This window comes from Kogia breviceps, chromosome 3 (assembly GCF_026419965.1).
Source record: "Kogia breviceps isolate mKogBre1 chromosome 3, mKogBre1 haplotype 1, whole genome shotgun sequence".
In the NCBI taxonomy this organism is placed as follows: Eukaryota; Metazoa; Chordata; class Mammalia; order Artiodactyla; family Physeteridae; genus Kogia; species Kogia breviceps.
Window position 1 is genome coordinate 92,717,837 of NC_081312.1, and position 26,140 is coordinate 92,743,976.

General features: G+C 39.7%; 2 protein-coding genes across 5 annotated transcripts in view; one reads left to right on the plus strand and one right to left on the minus strand.

Moving 5' to 3' along the window:
• Positions 1-6,795, plus strand: part of GALK2 (galactokinase 2) — a 167,948-nt gene extending 161,153 nt beyond the window's left edge. For 2 of the 4 annotated variants that reach the window (XM_067029220.1, XM_059057907.2), the window contains exon 10: positions 6,233-6,786. In XM_067029220.1, coding sequence (XP_066885321.1) covers positions 6,233-6,440 — 208 coding nt within the window. In that variant the 3' untranslated portion in view covers positions 6,441-6,786. Of the gene's footprint in view, positions 1-6,232 lie in introns of all 4 variants that reach the window. The other 2 variants (XM_067029221.1, XM_059057908.2) reach the window with 2 other exon arrangements.
• Positions 6,741-26,140, minus strand: part of FAM227B (family with sequence similarity 227 member B) — a 255,296-nt gene continuing 235,896 nt past the window's right edge. Inside the window, exons 12-13 of the mRNA XM_067029222.1 lie at positions 9,726-9,795; positions 6,741-6,896 (exon numbers count right to left, since the gene is read on the minus strand). Of these exons, the coding sequence (XP_066885323.1) occupies positions 9,757-9,795 (39 nt within the window). The 3' untranslated portion in view covers positions 6,741-6,896; positions 9,726-9,756. The remainder of the gene's footprint in view (positions 6,897-9,725; positions 9,796-26,140) is intronic.

Here is a 26,140-nt window from a genome sequence, read left to right on the forward strand (position 1 = left end):
TTTTGAGTTTATTTTTGTGTATGGTGTTAAGGGAGTGTTCTAATTTCATCATTTTACATGTAGCTGTCCGGTTTTCCCAGCACCACTTATTGAAGAGACTGTCTTTTCTCCGTTGTATATCCTTGCCTCCTTTGTCATAGATTAGTTGACCATAGATGCATGGATTTATCTCTGGGCTTTCTATCTTGTTCCATTGATCTATATTTCTGTTTTTGTGCCAGTACCATATTATCTTGATTACTGTAGCTTCATAATGTAGTCTGAAGACTGGGAGCTTGATTCTTTCAGCTCCGTTTTTTTCCCTCAAGACCACTTTGGCTGTTCGGGGTCTTTTGTGTCTCCATATAAATTTTAAGATTTTTTTGTTCTAGTTCTGTAAAAAATGCCATTGGTAATTTGATAGGGATTGCATTGAATCTGTAGATTGCTTTGGGTAGTATAGTCATTTTCACAATATTGATTCATCCAGTCCAAGAACATTGTATATCTCTACATCTGTTTGTTTCATCTTTAATTTCTTTCATCAGTGTCTTAAGTTTTCTGCATACAGGCCTTTTGTCTCCCTAGGTAGGTTTATTCCTAGGTATTTTATTCTATTTTGTTGCAGTGGTAAATGGGAGTGTTTCCTTCATTTCTCTTTCAGATTTTTCATCATAAGTCTATAGGAATGCAAAAGATTTCATCATTAGTCTACAGGAATGCATTAATTTTGTATCCTGCAAATTTACCAAATTCATTGATTACTCTAGTAGTTTTCTGATGGCATCTTTAGGATTCTCTATGTATAGTATCATGTCATCTGCAAACAGTGACAGTTTTACTTCTTCTTTTCCAATTTGTATTTCTTTTATTTCTTTTTCCTCTCTGATTGCCATGGCTAGGACTTCCAAAACTATGTTGAATAATAGTGGCGAGAGTGGACATCCTTGTCTTGTTCCTGATCTTAGAGAAAATGCTTTCCATTTTTCACCATTCAGAATGATGTTTGCTGTGGGTCTGTCATATATGGCCTTTATTATGTTGAAGTAGGTTCCCTCTGTGCCCACTTTATGGAGAGTTTTTATCATCAATGGGTGTTGAATTTTGTCAAAAGCGTTTTCTGCATCTACTGAGATGATCATATCGTTTTTCTTCTTCAATTTGTTAATATGGTGTATCACATTGATTGATTTGAGTATATTGAAGAATCTTTGCATCCCTGGGATAAATCCCACTTGATCATGGTGTATGATCCTTTTAATGTGCTGTTCAATTCTGTTTGCTAGTATTTTGTTGAGGATTTTTGCATCATATTCATCAGTGATATTGGTCCGTAATTTTTTTTTTGTAGTATCTTTGTCTGGTTTTAGTATCAGGGTGATGGTGGCCTCATAGAATGAGTTTGAGAGTGTTCCTTCCTCTGCGGTTTTTTGGAAGAGTTTGAGAAGGATGGGTGTTAGCTCTTCTCTAAATGTCTGCTAGAATTCACCTGTGAAGCCATCTGGTCCTGGACTTTTGTTTGTTGGAAGATTTTTAATCACAGTTTCAATTTCATTACTTGTGATTTGTCTGTTCATATTTTCTATTTCTTCCTGGTTCAGTCTTGGAAGGTTATACCTTTCTAAGAATTTGTGCACTTCTTCCAGGTTGTCCATTTTATTGGCATAGAGTTGCTTTTTTTTTTTTTTTTTTTTTTTTTTTTTTGTGGTACGCGGGCCTCTCACTGTTGTGGCCTCTCCCGTTGCGGAGCGCAGGCTCCAGACGCGCAGGCCCAGCGGCCATGGCTCACGGGCCCAGCCGCTCCGCGGCATGTGGGATCCTCCCGCACCGGGGCACGAACCCGTGTCCCCTGCATCGGCAGGCGGACTCTCAACCACTGCGCCACCAGGGAAGCCCAGAGTTGCTTGTAGTAGTCTCTTAGGATGCTTTGTATTTCTGCGGTGTCTGTTGTAACTTCTCCCTTTTCATTTCTAATTTTATTGATTTGAGTCCTCCACCTCTTTTTCTTGATGAGTCTGGCTATGGTTTATCAATTTTGTTTATCTTCTCAAAGAACCAGATTTTAGTTTTATTGATCTTTGCTATTGTCTTCTTTGTTTCTATTTCATTTATTTCTTCTCTGACCTTTATGATTTCTTCCCTTCTGCTAACTTTGGGTTTTGTTTGTTCTTCTTTCTCTAGTTCTCTTAGGTGTAAGGTTAGATAGTTTATTTGATTTTTTTTTTTTTTTATAATTTTTTTTTTTTTTTGGTGGGCCTCTCACTGTTGTGGTCTCTCCCGTTGCGGAGCACAGGCTCCGGACGCGCAGGCCTAGCAGCCATGGCTCACGGGCTTAGTTGCTCCGCGGCATGTGGGACCTTCCCGGACCGGGGCACGAACCCGTGTCTCCTGCATCAGCAGGCGGATTCTCAACCACTGCGCCACCAGGGAAGCCCTAGATAGTTTATTTGAGATGTTTGTTGTTTCTTGAAGTAGGATTGTATAGCTATAACCTTCCCTCTTAGAACTGCTTTTGCTGCATCCCGTAGGTTTTCGATTGTCGTGTTTTCATTGTCATTTGTCTCTAGGTATTTTTTGATTTCCCCTTTGATTTCTTCAGTGATCTCTTGGTTATTTAGTAACGTATTGTTTAGCCTCTATGTGTTTATGTTTTTTACATTTTTTCCACAGTAATTGATTTCTAATCTCATAGTGTTGTGGTCAGCGAAGATACTTGATATGATTTCAATTTTCTTAAATTTACTGAGGCTTGATGTGTGACCCAAGATGTGATCTGTCCTGTAGAATGTTCTGTGTGCACTTGAGAAGAAAGTGTCATCTGCTGTTTCTGGATGGAATGTCCTATAAATATCAATTAAATCTATGTGGTCTATTGTGTCATCTAAAGCTTGTGTTTCCTTATTAATTTTCTGTTTGGATGATCTGTCCATCAGTGTAAGTGAGGTGTTAATATCACCCACTATTATTGTATTACTGTCGATTTCCTCTTTTATAGCTGTTAGCAGTTGCCTTATGTGTTGAGGTGTTCCTATGTTGGGTGCATATATATTTATAATTGTTATATCTTCTTCTTGGATTGAACTCTTGATCATTATGTAGTGTCCTTCCTTGTCTCTTGCAACGTTCATTAAAGTCTATTTTATCTGATATGAGTATTGCTACTTCAGCTTTCTTTTGATTTCCATTTGCATGGATTATCTTTTTCCATCCCCTCACTTTCAGTCTGTATGTGTCCCTAGGTCTGAAGTGGGTCTCTTGTAGACAGCATATATATGGGTCTTGTTTTTGTATCCATTCAGCAAGCCTGCATCTTTGGGTTGGAGCATTTAATCCATTCACGTTTAAGGTAATTATTGATATGTATGTTCTTATTACCATTTTCTTAATTGTTTTGGGTTTGTTTGTGTAGGTCCTTTTCTTCTCTTGTGTTTCCCACTTAGAGACGTTCCTTTAGCATTTGTTGTAGAGCTGGTTTGGTGGTGCTGAAATCTCTTAGCTTTTGCTTGTCTTAAAGCTTTTTTTTTTTTTTTGTGGTACGCAGGCCTCTCCCTGTTGTGGCCTCTCCCATTGAGGAGCACAGGCTCCGCACGCGCAGGCTCAGCGGCCATGGCTCATGGGCCCAGCCACTCCACTGCATGTGGGATTCTCCCGGACCGGGGCACGAACCCATGTCCCCTGCATCGGCAGGCGGACTGTCAACCACTGCGCCACCAGGGAAGCCCTGTAAAGCTTTTGATTTCTTCATCGAATATGAATGAGATCCTTGCTGGGTAGAGTAATCTTGGTTGTAGTTTCTTCCCTTTCATCACTTTAAATACGTCATGACACTCCCTTCTGGCTTGTAGAGTTTCTGCTGAGAAATCAGCTGTTAACCTTATGGGAGTTCCCTTGTATGTTATTTGTTGTTTTTCTCTTGCTGCTTTCAATAATTTTTCTTTGTTTTTAATTTTTGCTAATTTGATTACTATGTATCTCAGTATGCTTCTCCTTGGTTTTATCCTGTATGGGACTCTCTGCACTACCTGGACTTGGGTGGCTATTTCCTTTCCCATATTATGGATGTTTTCGACTATAACCTCTTCAAATATTTTCTCAGGTCCTTTGTCTCTCTCTTCTCCTGGGACCACTATAATGCGAATGTTTTTGTGTTTAATATTGTCCCAGAGGTCTCTTAGGCTGTCTTCAATTCTTTTCATTCTTCTTCCTTTATTCTGTTCCACAGCAGTGAATTTCACCATTCTTTCTTCCAGGTCATTTATCCGTTCTTCTGCCTCAGTTATTCTGTTGATTCCTTCTAGTGTATATTTCATTTCAGTTATTGTATTGTTCATCTCTGTTTGTTTGTTCTTTAATTCTTCTAGGTCTTTGTTAAACATTTCTTGCATCTTCTAGATCTTTGCCTCCATTCTTTTTCCAAGGTCCTGGATTATCTTCACTATCATTATTCTGAATTCTTCTTCTGGAAGGATGCCTATCTCCACTTCATTTAGTTGTTTTTCTGGGGTTTTATCTTGTTCCTTCATGTGGTACATAGCCCTCTGTCTTTTCATCTTGTCTATCTTTCTGTGAATGTGGTTTTTGTTCCACAGGCTTCAGGATTGTAGTTCTTCTTGCTTCTGCTGTCTGCCCTCTGGTGGATGTGGCTATCTAAGAGGCTTGTGCAAGTTTCCTGATGGGGAGGGACTGGTGGTCGGTAGAGCTGGCTGTTGCTCTGGGGAAGAGCTCAGTAAAACTTTAATCCACTTGTCTGCTAATGGGTGGGTTTGGATTCCCTCCCTGTTGGTTATTTGGCCTGAGGTGACCCAACACTGGAGCCTACCAGGGCTCTTTGGTGGGGCTAATGGTGGACCTTGGGAGGGCTCATGGCAAGGAGTACTTCCCAGAACTTCTGCTGCCAGTGTGCTTATCCTCATGGTGAGACACAGCCGGCCCCCACCTCTGCAGGAGACCCTCCAACACTAGCAGGTAGGTCTGATTCAGTCTCCTATGGGGTCACTGCTCCTTCTTCTGGGTGCTTATGGGCTCACTACTTTGTGTGTGCCCTCCAAGAATGGAGTCCCTGTTTTCCCCAGTCCTGTCGAAGTCCTGCAATCAAATCCCACTAACCATCAAAGTCTGATTCTCTAGGAATTCCTCCTCCTGTTGCCAGACCTCCAGGTTGGGAAGCCTGATGTGGGGCTCAGAACCTTCACAACAGTGGGTGGAATTCTGTGGTATAAGTGTTCTCTGGTTTGTGAGTCACCCACCCATCAGTTATGGATTTGATTTTGTGATTGCGCCCCTCCTACTGTCTCATTGTGGCCTCTCCTTTGTCTTTGCATGTGGGGTATCTTTTTTGGTGAGTTCCAGTGTCTTCCTGTTGATACATTAACTTTTATTGTCAGGATAAATTGCATGTTTTAAAGATGAGTGATCATTGTACTTTGTGTAGGGCCTTTCACTTTTGTACAAGGTTTGAAACTTTTCCTGGTTGATGGTGACTAAAATTACCTCTTGCCGTGTGGTGGCTTATATAGTAGTTTCCATCTCAATCACACGTTTTGTCTGATGATAAATTCCGAGTCCATTTGTCCGACCAGCCAGCTTCTGAAGGTGCAGGGAAAATGGGGATGGACCTGCAGAAGCCACTATCCTCTTTGTGGAAAGGTCTGCATAATTTCCCTTTAGAGATTGAATAGACCAACTAATTTAGAGTTTAGTAACACATTGTTTGTTGATAAATTTATTCAGCACAAATTTAGGCTATCTGTTCTAGGGGACTGAATACAGCTTAAATAGCCACCAGAGGAAGCTCTCACTTGTATATATAAGACTTGCACTTTAAATTTGATTTGCCCTCATATGGATCAACCTTCTGATTCATCATGTTGATCATGTCCATTGCCTGTTTTCTTTTTACTCCATCTTCCTGATCACCTGTAGGCTTACTATACAGCTCTTCAAGTGGTGGCTTTATGGAATCAATAATGCAGTGGGTTATTGCCAGCCCTTATGAAACAGGAGTACTACTGACTTTTACTACTTAAGAACCAAAACTGGGGGCTAGTTTTAGATACAATTAAATTTCAAACCACCTTCAAACAATAGTATAAATTTCTTAATGTCCTAAAATGTTTGACAGTACTGAAAAAAACCCCACAAAACACACCACATAATCTCTTCTTAGTTCTTGGAGATGCTGTCTGTTCTAAAGCACCAGGAAGATCACTCTCATTTTCATTTTCAGGTTCTAATTTTTTTCTCATTGTTTTAGGAAATTTGGGGCTCAAGGATCACGACTTACTGGAGCAGGATGGGGAGGCTGCACAGTATCAATAGTACCTGCTGACAAGCTGTCCAGCTTCCTAGCAAATGTGCACGAAGATTATTACCAGAGGAGCAATCGAAGCTTAGTGCCTGAGAAGCAGAGTTTGTTTGCTACCAAACCTGGAGGTGGAGCTTTGGTTTTCCTTGAGGCCTAAACAATGTAAAAAATCTCCAAGAAACTATTTAGAGCATTTAAGAACTGGCAGGACTTCTATGCCACAGCAAATTAATCCTCTTTCTGTTTCGTATTATGATGGTTGCTATTATCAAGATGTATTTAGAAAGAAATGGTTGAAAGCTCCCTATGCTTCATAATGATTATTTTTCCATCTTAAAATATGTTTTCTACCAATAAGAGCCAAAATTATGCTTGGACAGATCTCTTATGATAATTTACTGGATGTATTGATTTCAAGATTTTAAAAAACGAATGGTAAAAGACCATCAATACTGACCTCATGGATTGTACTTGAATTAAACATACATTCTTAAATACAGTTTATTTCTGGTTTCTCTTGGCATTCTTCTTCCTCAAGGTTGAAGTCTTCTATTGTTGATGATGATGATGATAGTGACGCCAGAAATTTTCTCTCAGTTGGGGCTTCAGAATGCTATTAAAATAATACGTTATTAAGGATTCACAGATTTTCCTGGATATTGTATACTTGAAAGTGAGATTCTCCCAGTTATCAAGATGAGGAGGATCACTTAAATTTTTTTTTCAAAAGATGGATTTAGGAAGAAAATCCCAGGCTCATTTAATTTTTTTTTTAACCATGTGATATCATATAAACAATCACTTTCAATTCTTTTGGCCCTGAGCCTTCTCTGTCATGATAGAGAAGCTTAGATAAAAGACACTTCAAGTTTTTATCTCTATTCACATTGACATAGAGATATCTGGATGTTAATTCAGATAATTCAATTTGTTCATGGAATTTACTTTCTTCCCACTCTATCCTACCGTTTCTCAAATGCCTCTCTAATCCAGGAGGCATGTTTACTATTCTAGGAAAACCCATCTGTGACTTGCATCTTCGTTGTGTGTCTAGCAAAGCTTGTTTGTATACGTGGACCAACGTAGGGCAGGTGTGAGGCATGAGGGTGAAAGTATGAAAAGGCTGAGCGTGGGTTCTGGGATTGGGTAGGGGTATTGGTGGGTGCCTGTATATGTTTATCAAAATGGGCAGAAAGTTTGGCCACGTGGTGATGGTAAATGAGTGGCTCTCTCTCATGGATATACTACAGGAAGGCTCTCCTGAAATATATGAAGATTTAGACCGAAAAGCATTTTGTGACATAGTCAGATAATTGAGAGACCAGCAGTCATATGGCATGAATTATCCAGAAGTTTATCACAATTTTCTATTATTCTATGATTGGGTTGCACATTAATGAGCAAAAAAACTGGACACCATCATCTTGAATCTCAGTTTCAGAGAAGCTGAGGCAAAGCTGGTTGTTACATTTCTCGAAGGACAGCAGTCATATAAAGTACTAGGAAATCCATTATTCTATTCTAAAATAAAGTTCTGGTGCATTTTCATTCTTAGCAGAAAGGTAAGTACTTGAGAAAGCTTAAGTCAAATTTGTTAATTTTTAATTTTAAAAATTGATTTAAAATGATAATCCTTTGCTTTTTAAAACCTTTCCATTTTCCACAGAAGATCTGTGGTTGATTGATATAATACTTCTTTGAAGATGCCTGGATTACTGTAAAAAAAAAAAAAAAAAAAAAAGGCACTTGCCTTTAAATTTTTCACCGAGATACCTTCTTTACAAAATAGGTAAGTAAAAATTTCTAGTGTACACTTTGCTTTGGAGGACATAGACCTTCTAAGCCAGAATCTACTCCCATATTTGTTTTGTTGTCTGGCTTGAAGAAAATAACTATTTTCCAATGAAACCATCACCAAGTGTTATTCTAGAAATTATGAGAGATATCGAACTTGCCTGGAAAGGATGGGGCTAGAGCCACTGGAAAAAAGCTTCATGTAGAAGATGCAATTTGAGCAGGGCCTTAAAGGATGAATAGAATTTGAAAGCTGGGGAGTAGGCATGGCAGATGAGCAAAGTATATGATTATGGGTAACATGATATGTTGGGAAGACTCAGTGGGAGTCAAGGGCTTGCCTTGGGATATAGTGGAGAATAATATTGGCTATGCTGGCTGGAGCCAGCTTTTGAAGAGCTCCAAGTCCAGCATTTAGACCAGGGGTTGCAAACCAGCAGACCATAGGCCTCGTCTTGTCTGCAGATTTATTTAGTTTGGCCTCTAGGGGTATTTAAAAACTTGAGTCCTAAACAGGAATTTTACAGAAGAATCTGGATTACAAATGGTGGAAGGTCTGATAACACTTTGGCCTCTCTTCCTGCAGAGCCACAATGAACTAGAGGTGAGGAAGTAGTTGCCTTGTTTCGCTGAGGCACAGACTCTCCAGTATGCTACGGTGTCCATAGCTCCTGTAGTTTCTCTAAGACTCAGGCCATTTACTATTTACCAGCTGAGATCACTTGCCCTTTACCAGTACACTTGCATAGTTTTCTTATACTAAATAAATATTTCTCTGTACCCATGTCTCTAGCAGTAGCAGTTAAGAGAGACCATGAAAAAACAGGAGAAATTTTTTTTGTGTGTGGAAGAATAGTACTATTTATTTAATATTAAACACCCAACAATATTACCCCTTTCCATTACCTTTCTGGTTCACAGGAATTTGGTTAGATTATTTGACCCCTGTTTTTGATATTACATCAGTAGCCAATGAGGATTGCTCTAGATTTTTGCATGGAAGCCTGACATGCTGAAAATGAAAAGCTCGCTCTTATTCCTTACCTCAGATTGTCCAACCTTCAGATTTATTGTACACTATTTTTACATGTTCTTTCTTGTTGGAAGGGAGGAAGGACCTTTAGATTTAATAGGACTGCCTGTAAATTAAGGTGGAGCAGAAAGGAAGGGGACAAAGAAAACTGGAAAGATGGGACCGTGTCCTTCCTTTTCTTTCTTTCTTACACTTGAGTACTGTTTAGAACCTTATCATTTCTTACGTTTCTGTTAATTGAGGGCAAGAATAATTCATCTAACACAGTAGTTGGAATCCAGTATATTTTTGTTGAATCATTAATGGGAAATAAAATATGACTTCAAATACCAATAATTTTCTATTAGTTTGAAATTCTGCATTTGGAGCTTTTCAGTTGCATAAAATGCTTCTGGTCAGAAGCAAGGGATGGGGATGAGTGAGCATGAGGTTGTCACTAATACACGAGAGAGAGATTACCCTAAATGTGCATGTGGATGATTAAATAACAAGAATGTATTCCATCCTGCCACTGTAACTTGGATGTGAAACCATACATTGCTTATTAAATATTTTCCAGTCTATATAAGAGAAGCTAGAGAGAGAATTCTCAATTATTTTCAGAAAAAAACGTACCAGTTTTTGTAGGAACTTCTCAAAATCATTCTTAACTTCGTAAGGTTTCTTGGTAGCCTTTGTTTGGAGCCTACTCATGAAAGAAAGAAAATAGGTAACCAAACTAATTGTTTTCATACTGACACCAACTAAGAGCCACGATTTATGAAGAGTTTAATATGCTGGGCATTTGCCACCACTTTACATATATTAATTCAGTTACTCTGATAACAATCTTAGGAAGTAGGTACTACTATTATCCTATGTTATATATGAGGAAAGAGGCTCAGATAGGTTAACTAACCTGTCCACAGTCATACAGCTAGCAAGTAATAGAGGATTTGAACCCAAGCAGTGTGACTTGCGCCCTCTATTTTAACCACTGTGTGACACTGCATCCCAGCAGTGAAGCATCCTCTTCAGTGAGATGGTTCACACAGTAAGTATTCCCTCAACTAATTCCACTCACTGGGCTCCAGTGCAGATTTTAAGATGAGTCACTGGGGAGGGAAGAGTAAAAGGGACTGGCCCGGGAAATATCTGCGGGAGAGAGAGAAAGAGAGATGGAAAAGGATAAAGGGTGAGGGGGGCGCTTACTAGACTGTAAGCTCATCAAGGGTGGGGATCCAGGAATCTATCATGATTTCCGTCACCATGTACTCATTCAAGAAATATTTTTAAGGAGTTGAATAGTTGAATTGAGGAGGCAGCAGGAAACTTTCCAGAGATCTATGGATAAAGACAGAAGCAGAGATAGGCCAAGCAAGGAACGATAGGAACTTGGGACAAGGGAGAGACAGCAAGAGAAACACAGATGAGAGAAAGAAAAATGAAAAATGGTATGAGGCTATTGATTTCACTGGTGATTTTCAAGTGAAATATTTGAAATTATTCTGTGAAATCTGTAGGAAGTGAAATTTTCTAAAAATTCCAAATACACTTTGCTGAAGCATGAACTTTGGATTAGCTAAACCCCTATAAGGCCTGCTCTAGGTTTCTCTAGCATTTAGCCTAGGGGTCCCCTGAGGGCACCCAGTAGGGCTATCTCTGAAGGGCCTCTTGCGTTAAGTGTTCTCTGACTAACAAATACTCCCTTACTCTTTCTCTACTTTATCTCTGCCAATTGTATCTCCTCAACCTAGGTTTTCTCCTCACTTTTTACTACCGTCTTGGACTATTCTTCCCTGCTTTTCTAAAATCTGGCTCTGAGTCTCTTCCTCATAGTCCTATTTAAATATCCCTGGTGCCCTTTTTTCAGTAACACACTGTTAGAATCTTCTTGACTTCAAGTCATCCTGAGGCTGGTTCATCTCACTTTGTTAAAATCAATCCATCTTCCAACCCACTTTTTTTTTTATAGTAATTGTATTTTTTTATTGTATGTTTTTAAACATCTTTATTGGAGTATAATTGCTTTACAATGGTGTGTTGGTTTCTGCTGTATAACAAAGTGAATCAGCTATACATATACATATATCCCCATGTCTCCTCCCTCTTGTGTCTCCCCCCCACCCTCCCTATCCCACCCCTCTAGGTGGTCACAAAGCACTGAGCTGATCTCCCTGTGCTCTGCGGCTGCTTCCCACTAGCTAGCTATTTTACATTTTCCAATCCACTTTAATTTACAGTTCCCCTCTTCTTTTTTTTTTTATAACAGCTTTGTTGATATGTTACATAACCTAAAATCCACCCTTTCAAAGTATATAATTCCGTAGGTTTTAGAATATTCACAAAGTGTTTTGCAAGCGTCACCACTACCCAATCTCCCATCTTTCTATCTTTCCTTTCCATGGCTATCTTTTTTTGAAGATTACAGATAGAAACTTGGACACTGTGCCTATAAATTTAACAGGCACGTGGGAGTTATATACCCAAATGAGTATTTTCCCCTTCACTTTCTCCAGAAATGTGCCATCGCATAAAACATATTGGAGTGCTTCTTGTGAGTTGCTCTGAAAACCAGTCTGTATCCTTTTGCATATCTTGAGTGATGAGAAATCCTGTCCTCTATAGATTTGATTTTTTAGAACTTGTAAAAGTCATCTGGAGTCAGATCTTATGTGTTGTGAAGGGGAAAGCTGGGTGATAAATTTTTTAGTGAGAAATGAAGTAAGATTTTAAAGTAATGAGTTGAATTTTCTCATGTGACTGGGAGACTAGCTTTGTAAGTTCCAAAATAGCAATTGGAAGTATGGCAGCATGACTGGCACAAAATTGTGGTTTCCCACAGGGGTTTATTTGAAGGGCTGTACTCATCTGACATTTATTTTGCCTATGTGGATGTACTGGAAGAAGTGGGTTAGTCCCAACACTTTATAGTTTTCTTTTTTACACTGTCATAAAATAAACAAATATACCCAACTTTCCTTGTTTCAGTGGGGTACAATGTTTGTATGTATTGGGGAAGCAGCAGGGGCAGAAAGGGACAAAGAACTAGACTGAGACCAGCTAAATAGGTTGTTTTTCTAGTATACATCTTCCCATGGTTATGAGTCTATATTTAAAAGGCCCTCAGCTTAAGTCCTATGTCTGGTAGAGTAAAAGTAGATGATGATAATGTTTAGCAATTAGAGTAAGTGATTATGTGGATAAAAAAGTTAATGTTACTCTAGATGAACTACAGAGTAGAAAACTTCTGCAGATATTCCAGTTAATGAATTTTTACACATTAAACCCATTGTGGTTTATGTAACACATTTGTTCAATTAAAATGTTTTTAAGCACTATGAGTTGAATAAGAAACAAACCTATGAAGCTCCTTGTCCACTCTTTCCTGTCGTTGTCTTAGGAGTTTTATATCTTCATTAATTATGTGCTTTTCTCTATAAAGTCAAAGTTTGGAGTTAAATTTTAAAATAAAGCAGGCAATTCTCATTGAGAAAGAATAAATCAACTATTTGCTGCCTTCCACATATCAGTAAAGGTCCATTACAAAACAGTTCTTCAGCATCCCCTCCTAATGCACCACGTGGTATGAGGAATCCCCCAGCACACTGCCCCTCCCTTATAAACATGTGCCAAAGGCATCACCCATGTCAGCTGAGTACAGCCTGGACTCCACCTTGCTGTTCCCACATGGGCCCTCTTACAAGGTGCCCATCCATGCCTGTTCTTCCCACTGAAAATAGGAAATCTAAGGGCTCTGTGTGTGTGTCTGTGTGCGTGTGTGCGCATGTGTGTATGTCAGTGGGAGGGGAATGGGGCCCCGGGGAAAGTAGAGGCTCAGACTTCTGTGCTGCCTGCTGGATAGGACAAGGCTGGCTACTCTTCTGTTTACCTCTCTTTGATGTGTTTCTGGAACAGCATCAGGTACACAGAGGGTAGGATGCCCATCCTTTCTCCCCTTTAAGGCAATAAGACAGCTAGGCAGTGACCTTGATATCACAGACAGAAGAATTGGACCTTGCCAATTCGTCCTCATAAAAATCGATGGACATCCTCATTAAGCCATTTCTCGCTTCCTGGCACATAAGAATACCATAACTGGCCAAGAGTAATCATTTTAGTTAAGCACAAAAAACTTAAAATGTTTCCCCAAGAAAACATTTCCGAAAAAACCTCCTTGCCTTGCTTTCCTCCATATCACCCCTGCTGCCACCCCAGCTACAAGGAACTCCTTCTATTACAGACAACCTTTCTGTTCTTCTTCCAGGGCTTATCTCTGTAAATGAACAATACTCCAATCTCTCTTCTTGGGAACTCTCTCCTGGTCTCTCCACGTTGGAGTGCATCCCCCCACCCAGACCAAAGGAAAGCTTCCTTTTGTCAATCCCTGACATGTGCCGTGCCTCCATGGTTACAACGTACATCCTTGACACCTACCTGAAAAGAATCTCTGAGTATAAGATGCTCAGAGGCGACTCTCCTCGTCAGTAAAATAAGAAACTTAGTTGTAGATAATTTCTATGATTGCTTACAGCTCTAAAGGAGTCTATGATTTTATATTTATCAGTAGTATGGAGTCAACTTACATTCTAAAATCCTTTTGGTTGTTTGCAAATTGTCTTTTTGCCTCCTTTAGAATATCACAATAAGTTGGAGCAGGTGGTGTGATAGGCTTACGGTTAAGGAAAGATTTTCAACTAGGAAAACTTGGGAGAGGTTAACAGTATCCTTCACAGGGGGACTCAGGGAGCCATCTTGACTGGGCTTCCCAGTCATGAAGGGTCTCAAGTATAAGCACGAATATTATGTCTGGCATTGCACTGAAAGGACCAAAAGGAGACAATACCCATCAGACTACTTTAAACTTATATCCCATTATCTGGACCACATCATCCATAGTGCACAAGGACTTAGTAGTTTCATAAATCCCATAATTACTATTTTCATATTTTTTTGGTGTGCTTTACAGGCAGCGATTTGTTAAATGTAAATATTTAAAATGTACATTTTGTAACTCCGTTTAGACATTTCTTCATTTCTACATATACTGAGAACTTCAAAGTCTCTTGAATTCTGAGAGGCTCTGAAGGTGACTGGCAGCATATGTTGGCTGCCTCAGTTAGCCCGAGCTCTGCTAACTGCATGGAAAAGGATGATAGGCAGAAGATAAAAATGTTCTGCTAATGTGCCTGGGGCTCTTCTACTGTCTGTTTCTGGTACAGCCTGTGGCTGTGTCCCTAACGCTGGTCTTAATCCATGTCTGTGTCTGGAAAGCAGATGCTTCCCTCTGAAGTGGCAACTGGTAAATGACTCAAGGAGGCAGCCCTCATCTTGTGTTAAGACCTTAGCCTCATTGGTAAACTAGGCGCTCTTAAACCTCTGCAGTCACCAAGATGCAGGGAATGAGTCTGTCTTCCCATGGTCCCACTCTCCAACCTGAACCACACTTCAGTATTACCTCCATCTTTCTCTGAATGCAATTTGCTTATTTAAAACACATTTATGCTCCCTTCAAGGATGTCCTTGATGCTCATTTTAATCCTAATTATCTGGTATAAGAATGTTAGGAAAAGCTCAGTGAATCTGGTCCCTGGGACAAGACCACATAGGCACTTAACCTTATGACCTTAATTTCCTGAGTATTGTATCTCAGTTGAGATAACCAGAAGGAAAAACATGAATGGCTCCACAACAAAGATTCTCCCAATAAACTTGAATAAAATTTATGTCTTTCCTATGACACTCTAAACTACTCAGAGAGTATCTTCAATCACTTATAATTTGAATATTAAGGTCTTAGAATCAAGGAAAAGAACATTTGTTTTCTGTGCACTCCAGATGACTTTCTCAGCAATACCAGGGTGATAAATTCTCTCTGCCAACCATAGAACCTGTTTAAGAAGGTTCCTTAACAGCATCACTAAGTTGCTGGGAAGCAGTGTTGATAGCAGACCATACTCCATCCTAAGCACAGAGTTTGCGAGGGTCTGGATGATTATGTTATCCTGAATAGGATAGGAATTCTCTGAAATAGATTTTACAGAGAAGTCCGCTGCTCTTTATGATGCATTCCAAGTTTACTTTAACCCCTTCATCATAGCTAGGTTTTAGAGTATGGTTTTCCTTAAAGAAAGAGATAAGCCTGGAGGGGGATCAAGGTGGCGGAGGGGAGAACGTGGAGCTCACCTGCCCCCACAAACACATCAAAAATACATCTACATGTGGAACATTTCTCACAGAAAACCAGCTGGAGACTGGCGGAAGATCTCCTATATAACCAAAGCTGCAAGAAAGATCTCCACATAACTGAGTAGGATGGAAAAAAAAGAATCAGGACAGGACTGGTGTCCCTGGGAGGGATATATAAAGGAGAAAAGGTCTACATGGGCAGACCCTGGGGAGCCCCCTTGCCTGCTGGGAAATCTGCTGGGACAGATAGAGGGATGGAGAAGCCCAGACTCTACTTGTGAGGAGTGCGTATGTGCTGGCTTGCTGACAGGACAGAGAGAGACTGGCAGCTGGCTTGCCACACTTCGCAATATCAGGTGTGCATTGGGCAAGGCTACAAATATGTGCAACGGCTAAGCGCTGAATCTCTGGCAGACAGACCCTGTGAGAGGACTTGATCTAGCTTAGTGGAGATAGCTCAGAGGGCCTGGGGTATAGTCTGGGCCAGACTGAAGAGCTCTTTGTCACTGCTTGCATGCAGGGGCGGGTCCAGCTGTGGTGGATTTTGTCAGCTCCTGCAAAGGGTGATGCCACAGAGATGCTCAGGGGGTGCTGAGTCTCAGATGGAGAGCCCCTGGGTAGGAGTATGCAGTGGTTGGTTTCCCAAAGGGAGTTAACTGGCTCTGCCCACCCCACACCACAACTTGGAGCAGCATCTGGCACAGAAAGGTCCTGGGAGAGGTCTGGCACAGGGGCAGCCTAGTTCTCAGGCAGCAGCACAACCACCTTGATTCCTGCAGCCACAAAGCCCCAGCCCCAAGCACCAGCCCATTCCACACCATGGCCTAGCACTAGGTCTGGGATGAACACAACAGGAAAAGAGATGTGGCATGTGGCTGCTTCTAGACAGAACTGCAGATGTCTGCGTGGGTAGTGCATAGATTCGCTGTGACGACATGGGCCTCAGTTGCTTCAGCAGTCACCTCCTTTGGAGCAGGTCACTCACTCAAGGTCAAAGGAGCCTGAGTGAACCTGACCCTCAGGGCTTTTACTCTGACAGCTGGGGAGCAGACACCACCACTGACAGGGCTGTAACAGCCACAGAGCAATGAGGAGGCCCCACCCAACATACAGCGTAGACTCTGGACACCACACCAGTTACTCCCCTATCAAGGGGATAACAACCAGCACACTCTGAGGAAAGATGTGGCTGGTACCCATACTAAAACCAGCCCTTGCACCAGAATATTGGATTCACAGTCTACACAGGGATGCTTCAAAATAAAAATACCCCTTCAAGACCACAGTAGATAACTGTTTCTCCTAAATTCATAGACAGAGAAAGTTAAGTAAAATGAAAAAGCAGAGAAACTACTCCAAATTAAAATAAAAGAAATCCCCTGAAAGAACAAATAATGAAACAGACCTCACCAGTCTACTATACCCTGAGTTCAAAAAGGAGGTAATAAAAATGCTAAAGGAATTAAAAGATTGATAGAAATGCAGATCACTGTAGTAAGGAACTAGAAAATATCAAATCAAAATTAGACAACTCAGTGAGATAAAAACCAATCTAGAAGCAATGAATAGACTAAATAACACAGAAGAATGAATATGTGATCTGGAGGACATAATAATGGAAATCACCCAATCAGAAGAGCAGACAGAAAGACAAATGAAAAAAATTAAAGCAGCATACAAAATCTATAAGGTAATATAAAGCATGCCAAACTATGCATAATCTGGGTTCCAGAAGGAAAAGAGAGAGAAAAGGGGATTGAAAGTGTATTTGGAGAAATTATTGCTGAAAACTTCCCAAACCTAAAGAAGGAAACAGATATCCAAGTACAAGAAGCAGAGAATCCCAAACAAGATGAACTCAAACAGATCCACACCAACACATATCACAATTAAACAGGCAAAAGTTAAAGATAAAGAGAGGATTCTAAAAGCAAGAGAAAACAAAGAGTCAGTTACATGAGAACCCCCATAAGGCTATCAGCTGATTTCTCTGCAGAAACTTTGCAGGTCAGAGGGAGTGGCATGATATATTCAAAGTCCTGAAAGGGAAAACATGCAACCTAGAATACTCTACCCAGCAAGATTATCATTTAGAATAGAAGGAGAGATAAAGAATTTCTCAGACAAGCAAAATCCAAAAGAATTCAGCAATACTAAACCTATCCTAGAAGATATATTGAAGGGTCTTCTCTAAACAGAAAAGAAACAAGAACCTATAGGAAAGGTACAGTCACAGTAGAAAAGGCAAATATATAAAAGGATTGAGGATCACTTAAGCCATTACATAGATTAAAAAACAATCAAAAATTTTTTGTGAAAGTGATTATAACTACAATTAGCAGCAAAAGGATAAGATGTAAACTAGGACATCAAAATCAAACAATGTGGGGGAGTGAACTATAAAAATGTGGATTGTTTAGAGTGTGTTTAAGCTTGTATGACTATCAGTTTAAAGCAAATAGATATAGTTAGGGGTCAACATACCTGAAAACCAGGGTAACCACAAATCAAGAACATACCATAGGTTCACAAATACCAAAAAGAAAGGAACTCAAGCATAATACAGAAGAACCATCAAAGCACAAAAGGAAAAACAAAAAGAAGAAACAACTACAATATTGACAGGAAAACAAGGTTTAAAATGGCAATAAGTACATACCTATCAATAATTACTTTAAATGTCAATGGAACAAATACTCTGATCAAAAGACACAGAGCAGCAGATTGGATAAGAAAACAAGAACCTACAATATGTCACTTACAAGAGGCTCACTTCAAGATGAAAGACGCACACAGACTGAAAGTAAGAAGATGGAAAAAGATATTTCATGCAAATGGAAATGACAAGAAAGCAGGGGTAGCAATACTCATATCAGACAAAATAGACTTTAAAACAAAGTCCATAAGGAGGGACAAAGAAGTACATTATATTATGAAAAAGGGACAAATACAAGAAGAGGATATTACACTCGTTAATGTGCATACACCCAATATAGGAACACTGAAAGATATAAAACAAATACTAAAAGACATAGAGGGAGAACTTGACAGAAATACAACAGTAGGACTCTTTAAAACCCCACTGACATCAATGGACAGATACTCTAGACAGAAAACCAATAAGGCAACAGAGGTCCTAAATGATACAATAGACAAGGTGGACTTATTTGATATCTACAGGACCCTACATCCAAAACACCCAGAATACACATTCTTTCCAAGTGTGCATGGAGCATTATCTAGGATGGACCACATATTAGGTCACAAAACAAGCCTCAACAAATTGAAGAGGCTAGAAATTATTTCAAGTATCTTTTCTAACCACAATGTTATGAAACTAGAAATCAATCACAAAAAGAAAAATGGGAAAAGAACACATGGAGACTAAACAAGATGCTATAACAAACCGATGGGTCAATAATGAAATCAGAAAATACTTCAAGACAATTGACAATGAAAACACAACTTTACAAAAACTATGGGATGCAGCAAAAGCAGTTCTAAAAGGGAAGTTCATAGTAATACAGGCCTTCCTCAAGGAACAAGAAAAATCTCAAACAACCTAACCTACCACTTAAAAAATCAGAAAAAGAAGGACAAACTCAAAGTCAGCAGAAGGAAGGAAATAATAAAGATCAGAGAGAAAATAAATTAAGTAGAGAACAGAATAGCAATTGAAAGCATCAATGAAACCAACAGCTGTTTTTTGGAAAAGAGAAACAAAATTGACAAACCTCTAGCCAGGCTCACCAAGAAGAAAAGAAAGAGGACCCAAATAAACAAAATAATAAAATGAAAGTGGAGAAATAACAATGGATACTGCAGAAGTACAAAAAAAATAAGAGAATACTATAAACAGTTATATGCCAATAAATTGGAAACCTAGAAATGGACAAGTTTTTAGAAACAGCCTGCCAAAACTGAGTCAAAAAGAAACAGATGATTTGAGCAGACTGATCACTAGATGTAAAATAGAATCTGCAATAATAATAATTTAAAAACTCCCTGCAAACAAAAATCCAGAACCAGATGGCTTCACTGGGGAATTCTATCAAACATACAAAGAACTTATACCTATCCTTCTCAAACTATTCAAAAAAAAAAAAAAAAACTGAAGAGGAAGGAACACTCTCAAATTCATTCTGTGACGCCATCACCCTGATATCAAAACCAGACAAACACACTACCAGAAAAGAAAGTTACAGGCCAATATCTTTGATGAATATAGATGCAAAAATCCTCAACAAAATATTAGCAAACTGAACCCAACAATACATAAAAAGACCTACATCATGATCAAGTTGGATTTATCCCAGGGTTGTAAGGATGGTTCAACATACACAAATAAATCAATGTGATATACCACATTAAGAAAAGGAAAGGCATAAAACACGTGATAATCTCAAGAGACACAGAAAAAGCATTTGACCAAAGTCAACATCCATTCATGATAAAAACTCTCACCAAAATGGGTATAGAGGGAACATATCTCAACATAATAAAGGCATTTACGACAAACCCACAGCCAACCTAATACTCAATGGTGAAAAGCTGAAGGCCTTCCTGCTAAATTCAGGAACAAGATAAGAATGCCCACCCTCTCCACTGCTATTCAACATCATATTGGAAGCTGTAGCCACAGCAATAAGAAAAAGAAATAAAAGGTATCCAAATTGGAAGGGAAGAGGTAAAACTGTCACCATGTGCAGATGACAAGATACTCTATATAGAGAAACCTAAAGTCTCCACACAAAAAGTATTAGATCTAATACATGAATTCAGCAAGGTAGCAGAACACAAGATTAATATACAGAAATCTGTTGCATTTATTTATACTACAATGAAGTATCAGGAAGAGAAAGTAAAAAAAAATTCCATTTAAAATTGTGTCCAAAAAAAGTAACTAGGAATAAGCTTAACCAAGGAGGTGAAAGAACTATTTGCTAAAAACTATAAAACAGTAACAAAGGAAATTGAAGATGATTCAAAGAAATGTAAAGATATCCTAAGCTCTTGGATTAGAAAAATTAATATTATCAAATTGGTCATACTGCCTGAAGCAATCTACAAATTTAATACAATCCCTATCAAAATACCCATGACATTTTTCACAGAACTAGAACAAATAATCCTAAAATTTATATGGAACCACAAAAGACTTAGAATTGCCAGAGCAATCCTGAGGAAAAAGAACAAAGCTGGAGGCACATCCCTTCCAGACTTTAGGCAATACTACAAAGCTATAGTAATCAGAACATCATGGTATTGGCAAAAAAAAAAGAGATATATGGATCAATGGAACAGACCTATAGAGCCCAGAAATAAACCCACACACATACAGTCAATTAATCTACTTAGAATATACAATGGAGTAAATACAGTCTCGTCAACAATTGGTACTGGGAAAGCTAGACAGATACAAGTAAATCAATGAAATAGAACAGTTCCTCACACTATATACAAAAATAAACTCAAAATGGTTAAATGATCTAAATATAAGACATGACACCATAAAGCAGAAGAGAACACAGGCAAAACATTCTTGGACATAAGTTGTAGCAATATTTTCTTAAATCAGTTTCTCAAGGCAAAAGAAATAAAAGTAAAAATGAACAAATGGGACCTAATCAAACTTTAAAACTTTTGCACAGCAAAGGAAACCATCAACAAAACAAAAAGACAACATATTGAACGGAAGAAAATATTTGAAAATGATGCAACCAACAAGGGGTTAATATCTAAAATATACAAGCAGCTCATACAACTCAATATCGAAAAACCAAACCACCCAATCAAAAAATGGGCAGAAAACCTAAATAGACTTCTCCAAAGAAGACATACAGATGACCAACAGGCACATGAAAAGATGCTCAACATCGCTAATTATTAGAGAAAAGCAAATCAAAACCACAATGAGGTATCACCTCACTCTAGTCAAAATGGCTATCATCAAAAAGTCTACAAATAGGGACACCCATGGTGGCACAGTGGTTAAGAATCTGCCTGCCAATGCAGGGGACACGGGTACAAGCCTTGGTCCAGGAAGATCCCACATGATGTGGAGCAACTAAGCCCGTGCACCACAACTACTGTGCCTGCGCTTAGAGTCCTTGAGCCACAACTACTGAGCTCACGCACTGCAACTAATGAAGCCCATGTGACTAGAGCCCGTGCTCCACAAGAGAAGCCACCACAATGAGAAGACCGTGCACCACAATGAGGAGTAGTCCCTGCTCACCGCAACTAGAGAAAGCCCGCATGCAGCAATGAAGACCCAACGCAGCCAAAAAAAAAAAAAAAAGTCTACAAATAATAAATGCTGGAGAGGGTGTGGAAAAAAGGGAACCCTCCTACACTGTTGGTGGGAATGTAAATTGGTGCAGCCACTATGGAAGACAGTATGAAGATTCCTTAAAAAATGAAAACTAGAACTACCACATGACCCAGCAATCCCACTCCTGGACATACATCTTGAAACAATGAAAACTGTAATTTGAAAAGATACACACATCCCTCTGTTCATAGCAGCACTATGTACAATAGCCAAGACATGGAACCAACCCAAATGCCAATAGGCTAAAGAAAAAGTGGTATATATGTGTGTGTGTGTGTGTGTGTGTGTGTGTGTGTGTGTGTATAAATATATATGTATATATATTTGAAGGATAAAATATATATATATGTAATAGAGTATTACTCAGCATTATAAAAAAGAATGAAATATTGCCATTTGTAGCAACATGGATGGACCTAGGTAATATTATACTATGTGAAGTAAGTCAGACAAAAACAAATATATGATATCACTTATATGTGGAATCTAAAAAATAATACAAATGAATGTATGTATTAAACAGAAACAGACTCAGAGACATAGAAAACAAACTTACGGTTACCAAAGGGGAAAGGAAGTGGGGGAGTTATAAAATAGGAGTATGGGAGATTAACAGATACATACTACTATACATAAAATAGATAAGCAACAAGGATTTACTATATAGCACAGGGAACTATATTCATGATCTTGTAATAAGCTACAATGAAAAATAATATGAAAAAATATATATATAATATATATAAAACGGAATTACTTTGCTGTACACCTGAAACTAACACAATATTGTAAATCAACTATACTTCAATAAAAAAACAGATAAGTCTGACTTTAATGTCACAATGGTATGTTTCTTAAACTTATAATTCAATGAAACGTTTATGTGCATTATGTAGGTGAAAATCGCATCAGTGCAGTGATAGCATCCGGCCTTCCCAGGAGGCAGACCAGTAGTGACAACTGCATGTACACATGAGCAATGAGAATGCTCTCATTATTGGCTTCAAGGACACATTCAAGAAATAGCCCTCTTCAGGGCCAGCATGAAGCAAAATTAGGAAGTCAACAGAGTGTGTGTCTTTGGTGTCTTTCACTCATCTCTCTCAATGCTCTTCTTTTAGTACCCTCTTAGTTCTTCATTGCTCTTTGGCTGGCATTAACAGGTCACATTTCCCACAGATTATAGAGTGTCATGCTGGAGATTCAGCTCTAGTTCTCACACTATGGTCAGCACTTGCCATCTAGGGCCATGGTAGCCAAGGTAGTTGACAGGGTTGGCCCTCCTTTACCTTATCTGTAAAGTATGAGGGTTGAGCTTCATGGTTTTGTAGCTCTCATACTGTTATGATTTTCTGTCAGAAAAAGTTTCTACCTCTATTAGAGATAGCCTATTTAAGTTCCTACCCATCACTGGGGTAATGGCAAAAGGCTTGGAGAGAGTGTGGTGGAATTTGAGATTTTGCAAAGGAATATAGGAGAGAATCTGTTTACTATTTAAATATGGGGGCTGGATAAGAGATAGGGAAAAGGAAGGATCAACTATGGCAAGGATAATGATGGAATCACTTAATAGAAATTGGGAAGTTTCTCAATTTGAAGGTTGTATTATAGGGGATGAGAAGGTATTTTTAAAATGGGCATGAGACTAGATAGCAGAACTCAGCATCAGCTGTTTAATTTTTTTTTTTTTTTTTTTTTTTTCTGCGGTACATGGGCCTCTCACTGTTGTGGCCTCTCCCGTTGTGGAGCACAGGCTCCGGACGCGTAGGCTCACCAGCCATGGCTCACGGGCCCAGCCGCTCTGCGGCATGTGGGATCTTCCCGGACTGGGGCACGAACCCATGTCCCCTGCATCGGCAGGTGGACTCTCAACCACTGCGCCACCGGGGAAGCCCAGCTGTTTAATTTGGGGGCACTCAGAAAAAGAAATGACAGGAACCAAGATGGCAAAGTAGAAGGACGTGCTCTCACTCCTTCTTGCGAGAACACCAGAATGACAACTAGCTGCTGGACAATCATCGACAGGAAGACATTGGAACTCACCAAAAAAGATAACCCACATGCAAAGACAAAGGAGAGGCCACAATGAGACAGTAGGAGGGGCACAATCACAATAAAATCAAATCCCATAACTGATGGGTGGGTGACTCACAAACCAGAGAACACTTATACCACAGAAGTCCACCCACTGGAGTGAAGGTTCTGAGCCCCAAGTCAGGTTCCCAACCTGAGAGTCCAGCAAGAGGAGGAGGAATTCCTAGAGAATCAGACTTTGAAGGCTAATGGGATTTGACTGCAGGACTTCAAAAGGACTGGGGGAAACAGAGACTCCACTCTTGGAGGGCACACACAAAGTAGTGTGTGCATCAGGATCCAGGGGAAGGAGCAGTGACCTTAGGGGAGACTGAACCAGACCTACCAGCTAGTGTTGGAGGGTCTCCTACAATGGCGGGTGGTGGCTGTGGCTCACTGTGGGGACAAGGACACTGGTGGCAGAAGTTCTGGGAAGTATTCCTTGGCATGAGACCTCCCAGAGTCCACCATTAGCCCCACCAAAGAGTCCAGGTAGGCTCCAGTGTTGGCTTGCCTCAGGCCAAACAACCAACAGGGAGGGAACCCAGCCCCACCCATCAACAGTCAAGTGGACTGAAGTTTTACTGAGCTCTGTCCACCAGAGCAACAGTCAGTTCTACTCACCACCAGTCCCTCCCATTAGGAAACTTGCACAAGCCTCTAGGATAGCCTCATCCACCAGAGGGCAGACAGCAGACACAAGAAGAACTACAATCCTGCAGCCAATGGAGCAAAAACCACATTCACAGAAAGATAGACAAGATGAAAAGGCAGAGGGCTATGTAGCAGATGAAGGTACAAGATAAACCCCAGAAAAACAACTAAATGAAGTGCAGATAGGCAACCTTCCAGAAAAAGAATTCAGAATAATGATAGTGAAGATGATCCAGGACCTCCGAAAAAGAATGGAGGCAAAGATTGAGAAGATGCAAGAAATGTTTAACAAAGACCTAGAAGAATTAAAGAACAAACAAACAGAGGTGAACAATACAATAACTGAAATGAAAACTACACTAGAAGGAATCACTAGCAGAATAATTGAGGAAGAAGAACGGATAAGTGACCTGGACGACAGAATGGTGGAATTCACTGCTGCAGAACAGACTAAAGAAAAAAGAATGAAAAGAATTGAAGACAGCCTAAGAGAACTCTGGGACAACATTAAATGCAACAACATTCGCATTATAGGGGACCCAGAAGGAAAAGAGAGAGAAAAAGGACCCAAGAAAATATTTGAAGAGATTATAGTTGAAAATCTCTAACACAGGAAAGGAAATAGCCACCCAAGTCCAGGCAGCACAGAGAGTCCCATACAGGATAAACCCAAGGAGAAGCACGCTGAGACACATTGTAATCAAACTTTAAAGACAAAAGGCAAAAATTAAAGACAAGGAAAAGGGGCTTCCCTGGTGGCGCAGTGGTTGAGAATCCGCCTGCCGATGCAGGGGACACGGGTTCGTGCCCCGGTCTGGGAAGACCCCACATGCTGCGGAGCGGCTGGGCCTGTGAGCCATGGCCGCTGAGCCTGCGCGTCCCGAGCCTGTGCTCCACAATGGGAGAGGCCACGGCAGTGAGAGGCCCGCATACCACAAAACAAACAAACAAACAAACAAACAAACAAACAAACAAAAAGACAAGGAAAAATTATTGAAAGCAGCAAGGGAAAAATGACAAATAACATACAAGGGAACTCCCATAAGGTTAACAGCTGATCTCTCAGCAGAAACTCTACAAGCCAGAAGGGAGAGGCATGATATAATTAAAGTGATGAAAAGGAAGAACCTACAACCAAGATTACTCTACCAGACAAGGATCTCATTCAGATTCGATGGAGAAATCAAAAGCTATGCAGACAAGCAAAAGCTAAGAGAATTCAGTACCACCAAACCAGCTATACAGCAAATGCTAAAGGAACTTCTCTAGGCAAGAAACACAAGAGAAGGAAAAGACCTACAAGAACAACCCAAAACAATTAAGTAAATGGTAACAGGAACATACATATCGATAATTACCTTAAATGTAAATGGATTAAATGCTCCCAGCAAAAGACACAGACTGGCTGAATGGATACAAAAACAAGACCCATATATATGCTGTCTACAAGAGACTCACTTCAAACCTAGGGACACATACAGACTGAAAGTAAGGTGATGGAAAAAGATATTCCATGCAAATGGAAATCAGAAGAAAGCTGGAGTAGCATTTCTCACATCAGACAAAATAGACTTTAAAAGAAAAACTATTACAAGAGACAAAGAAGGACACTACATCATGATCAAGGGATCGATCCGTGAAGAAGATATAACAATTGTAAATAGTTATGCACCCAACATAGGAGCACCTCAATACATAAGGCAAATACTAACAGCCTTAAAAGGGGAAATCGACAGTAACACAATCATAGTAGGCGACTTTAACACCCCACTTTCACCAATGGACAGATCATCCAAAATGA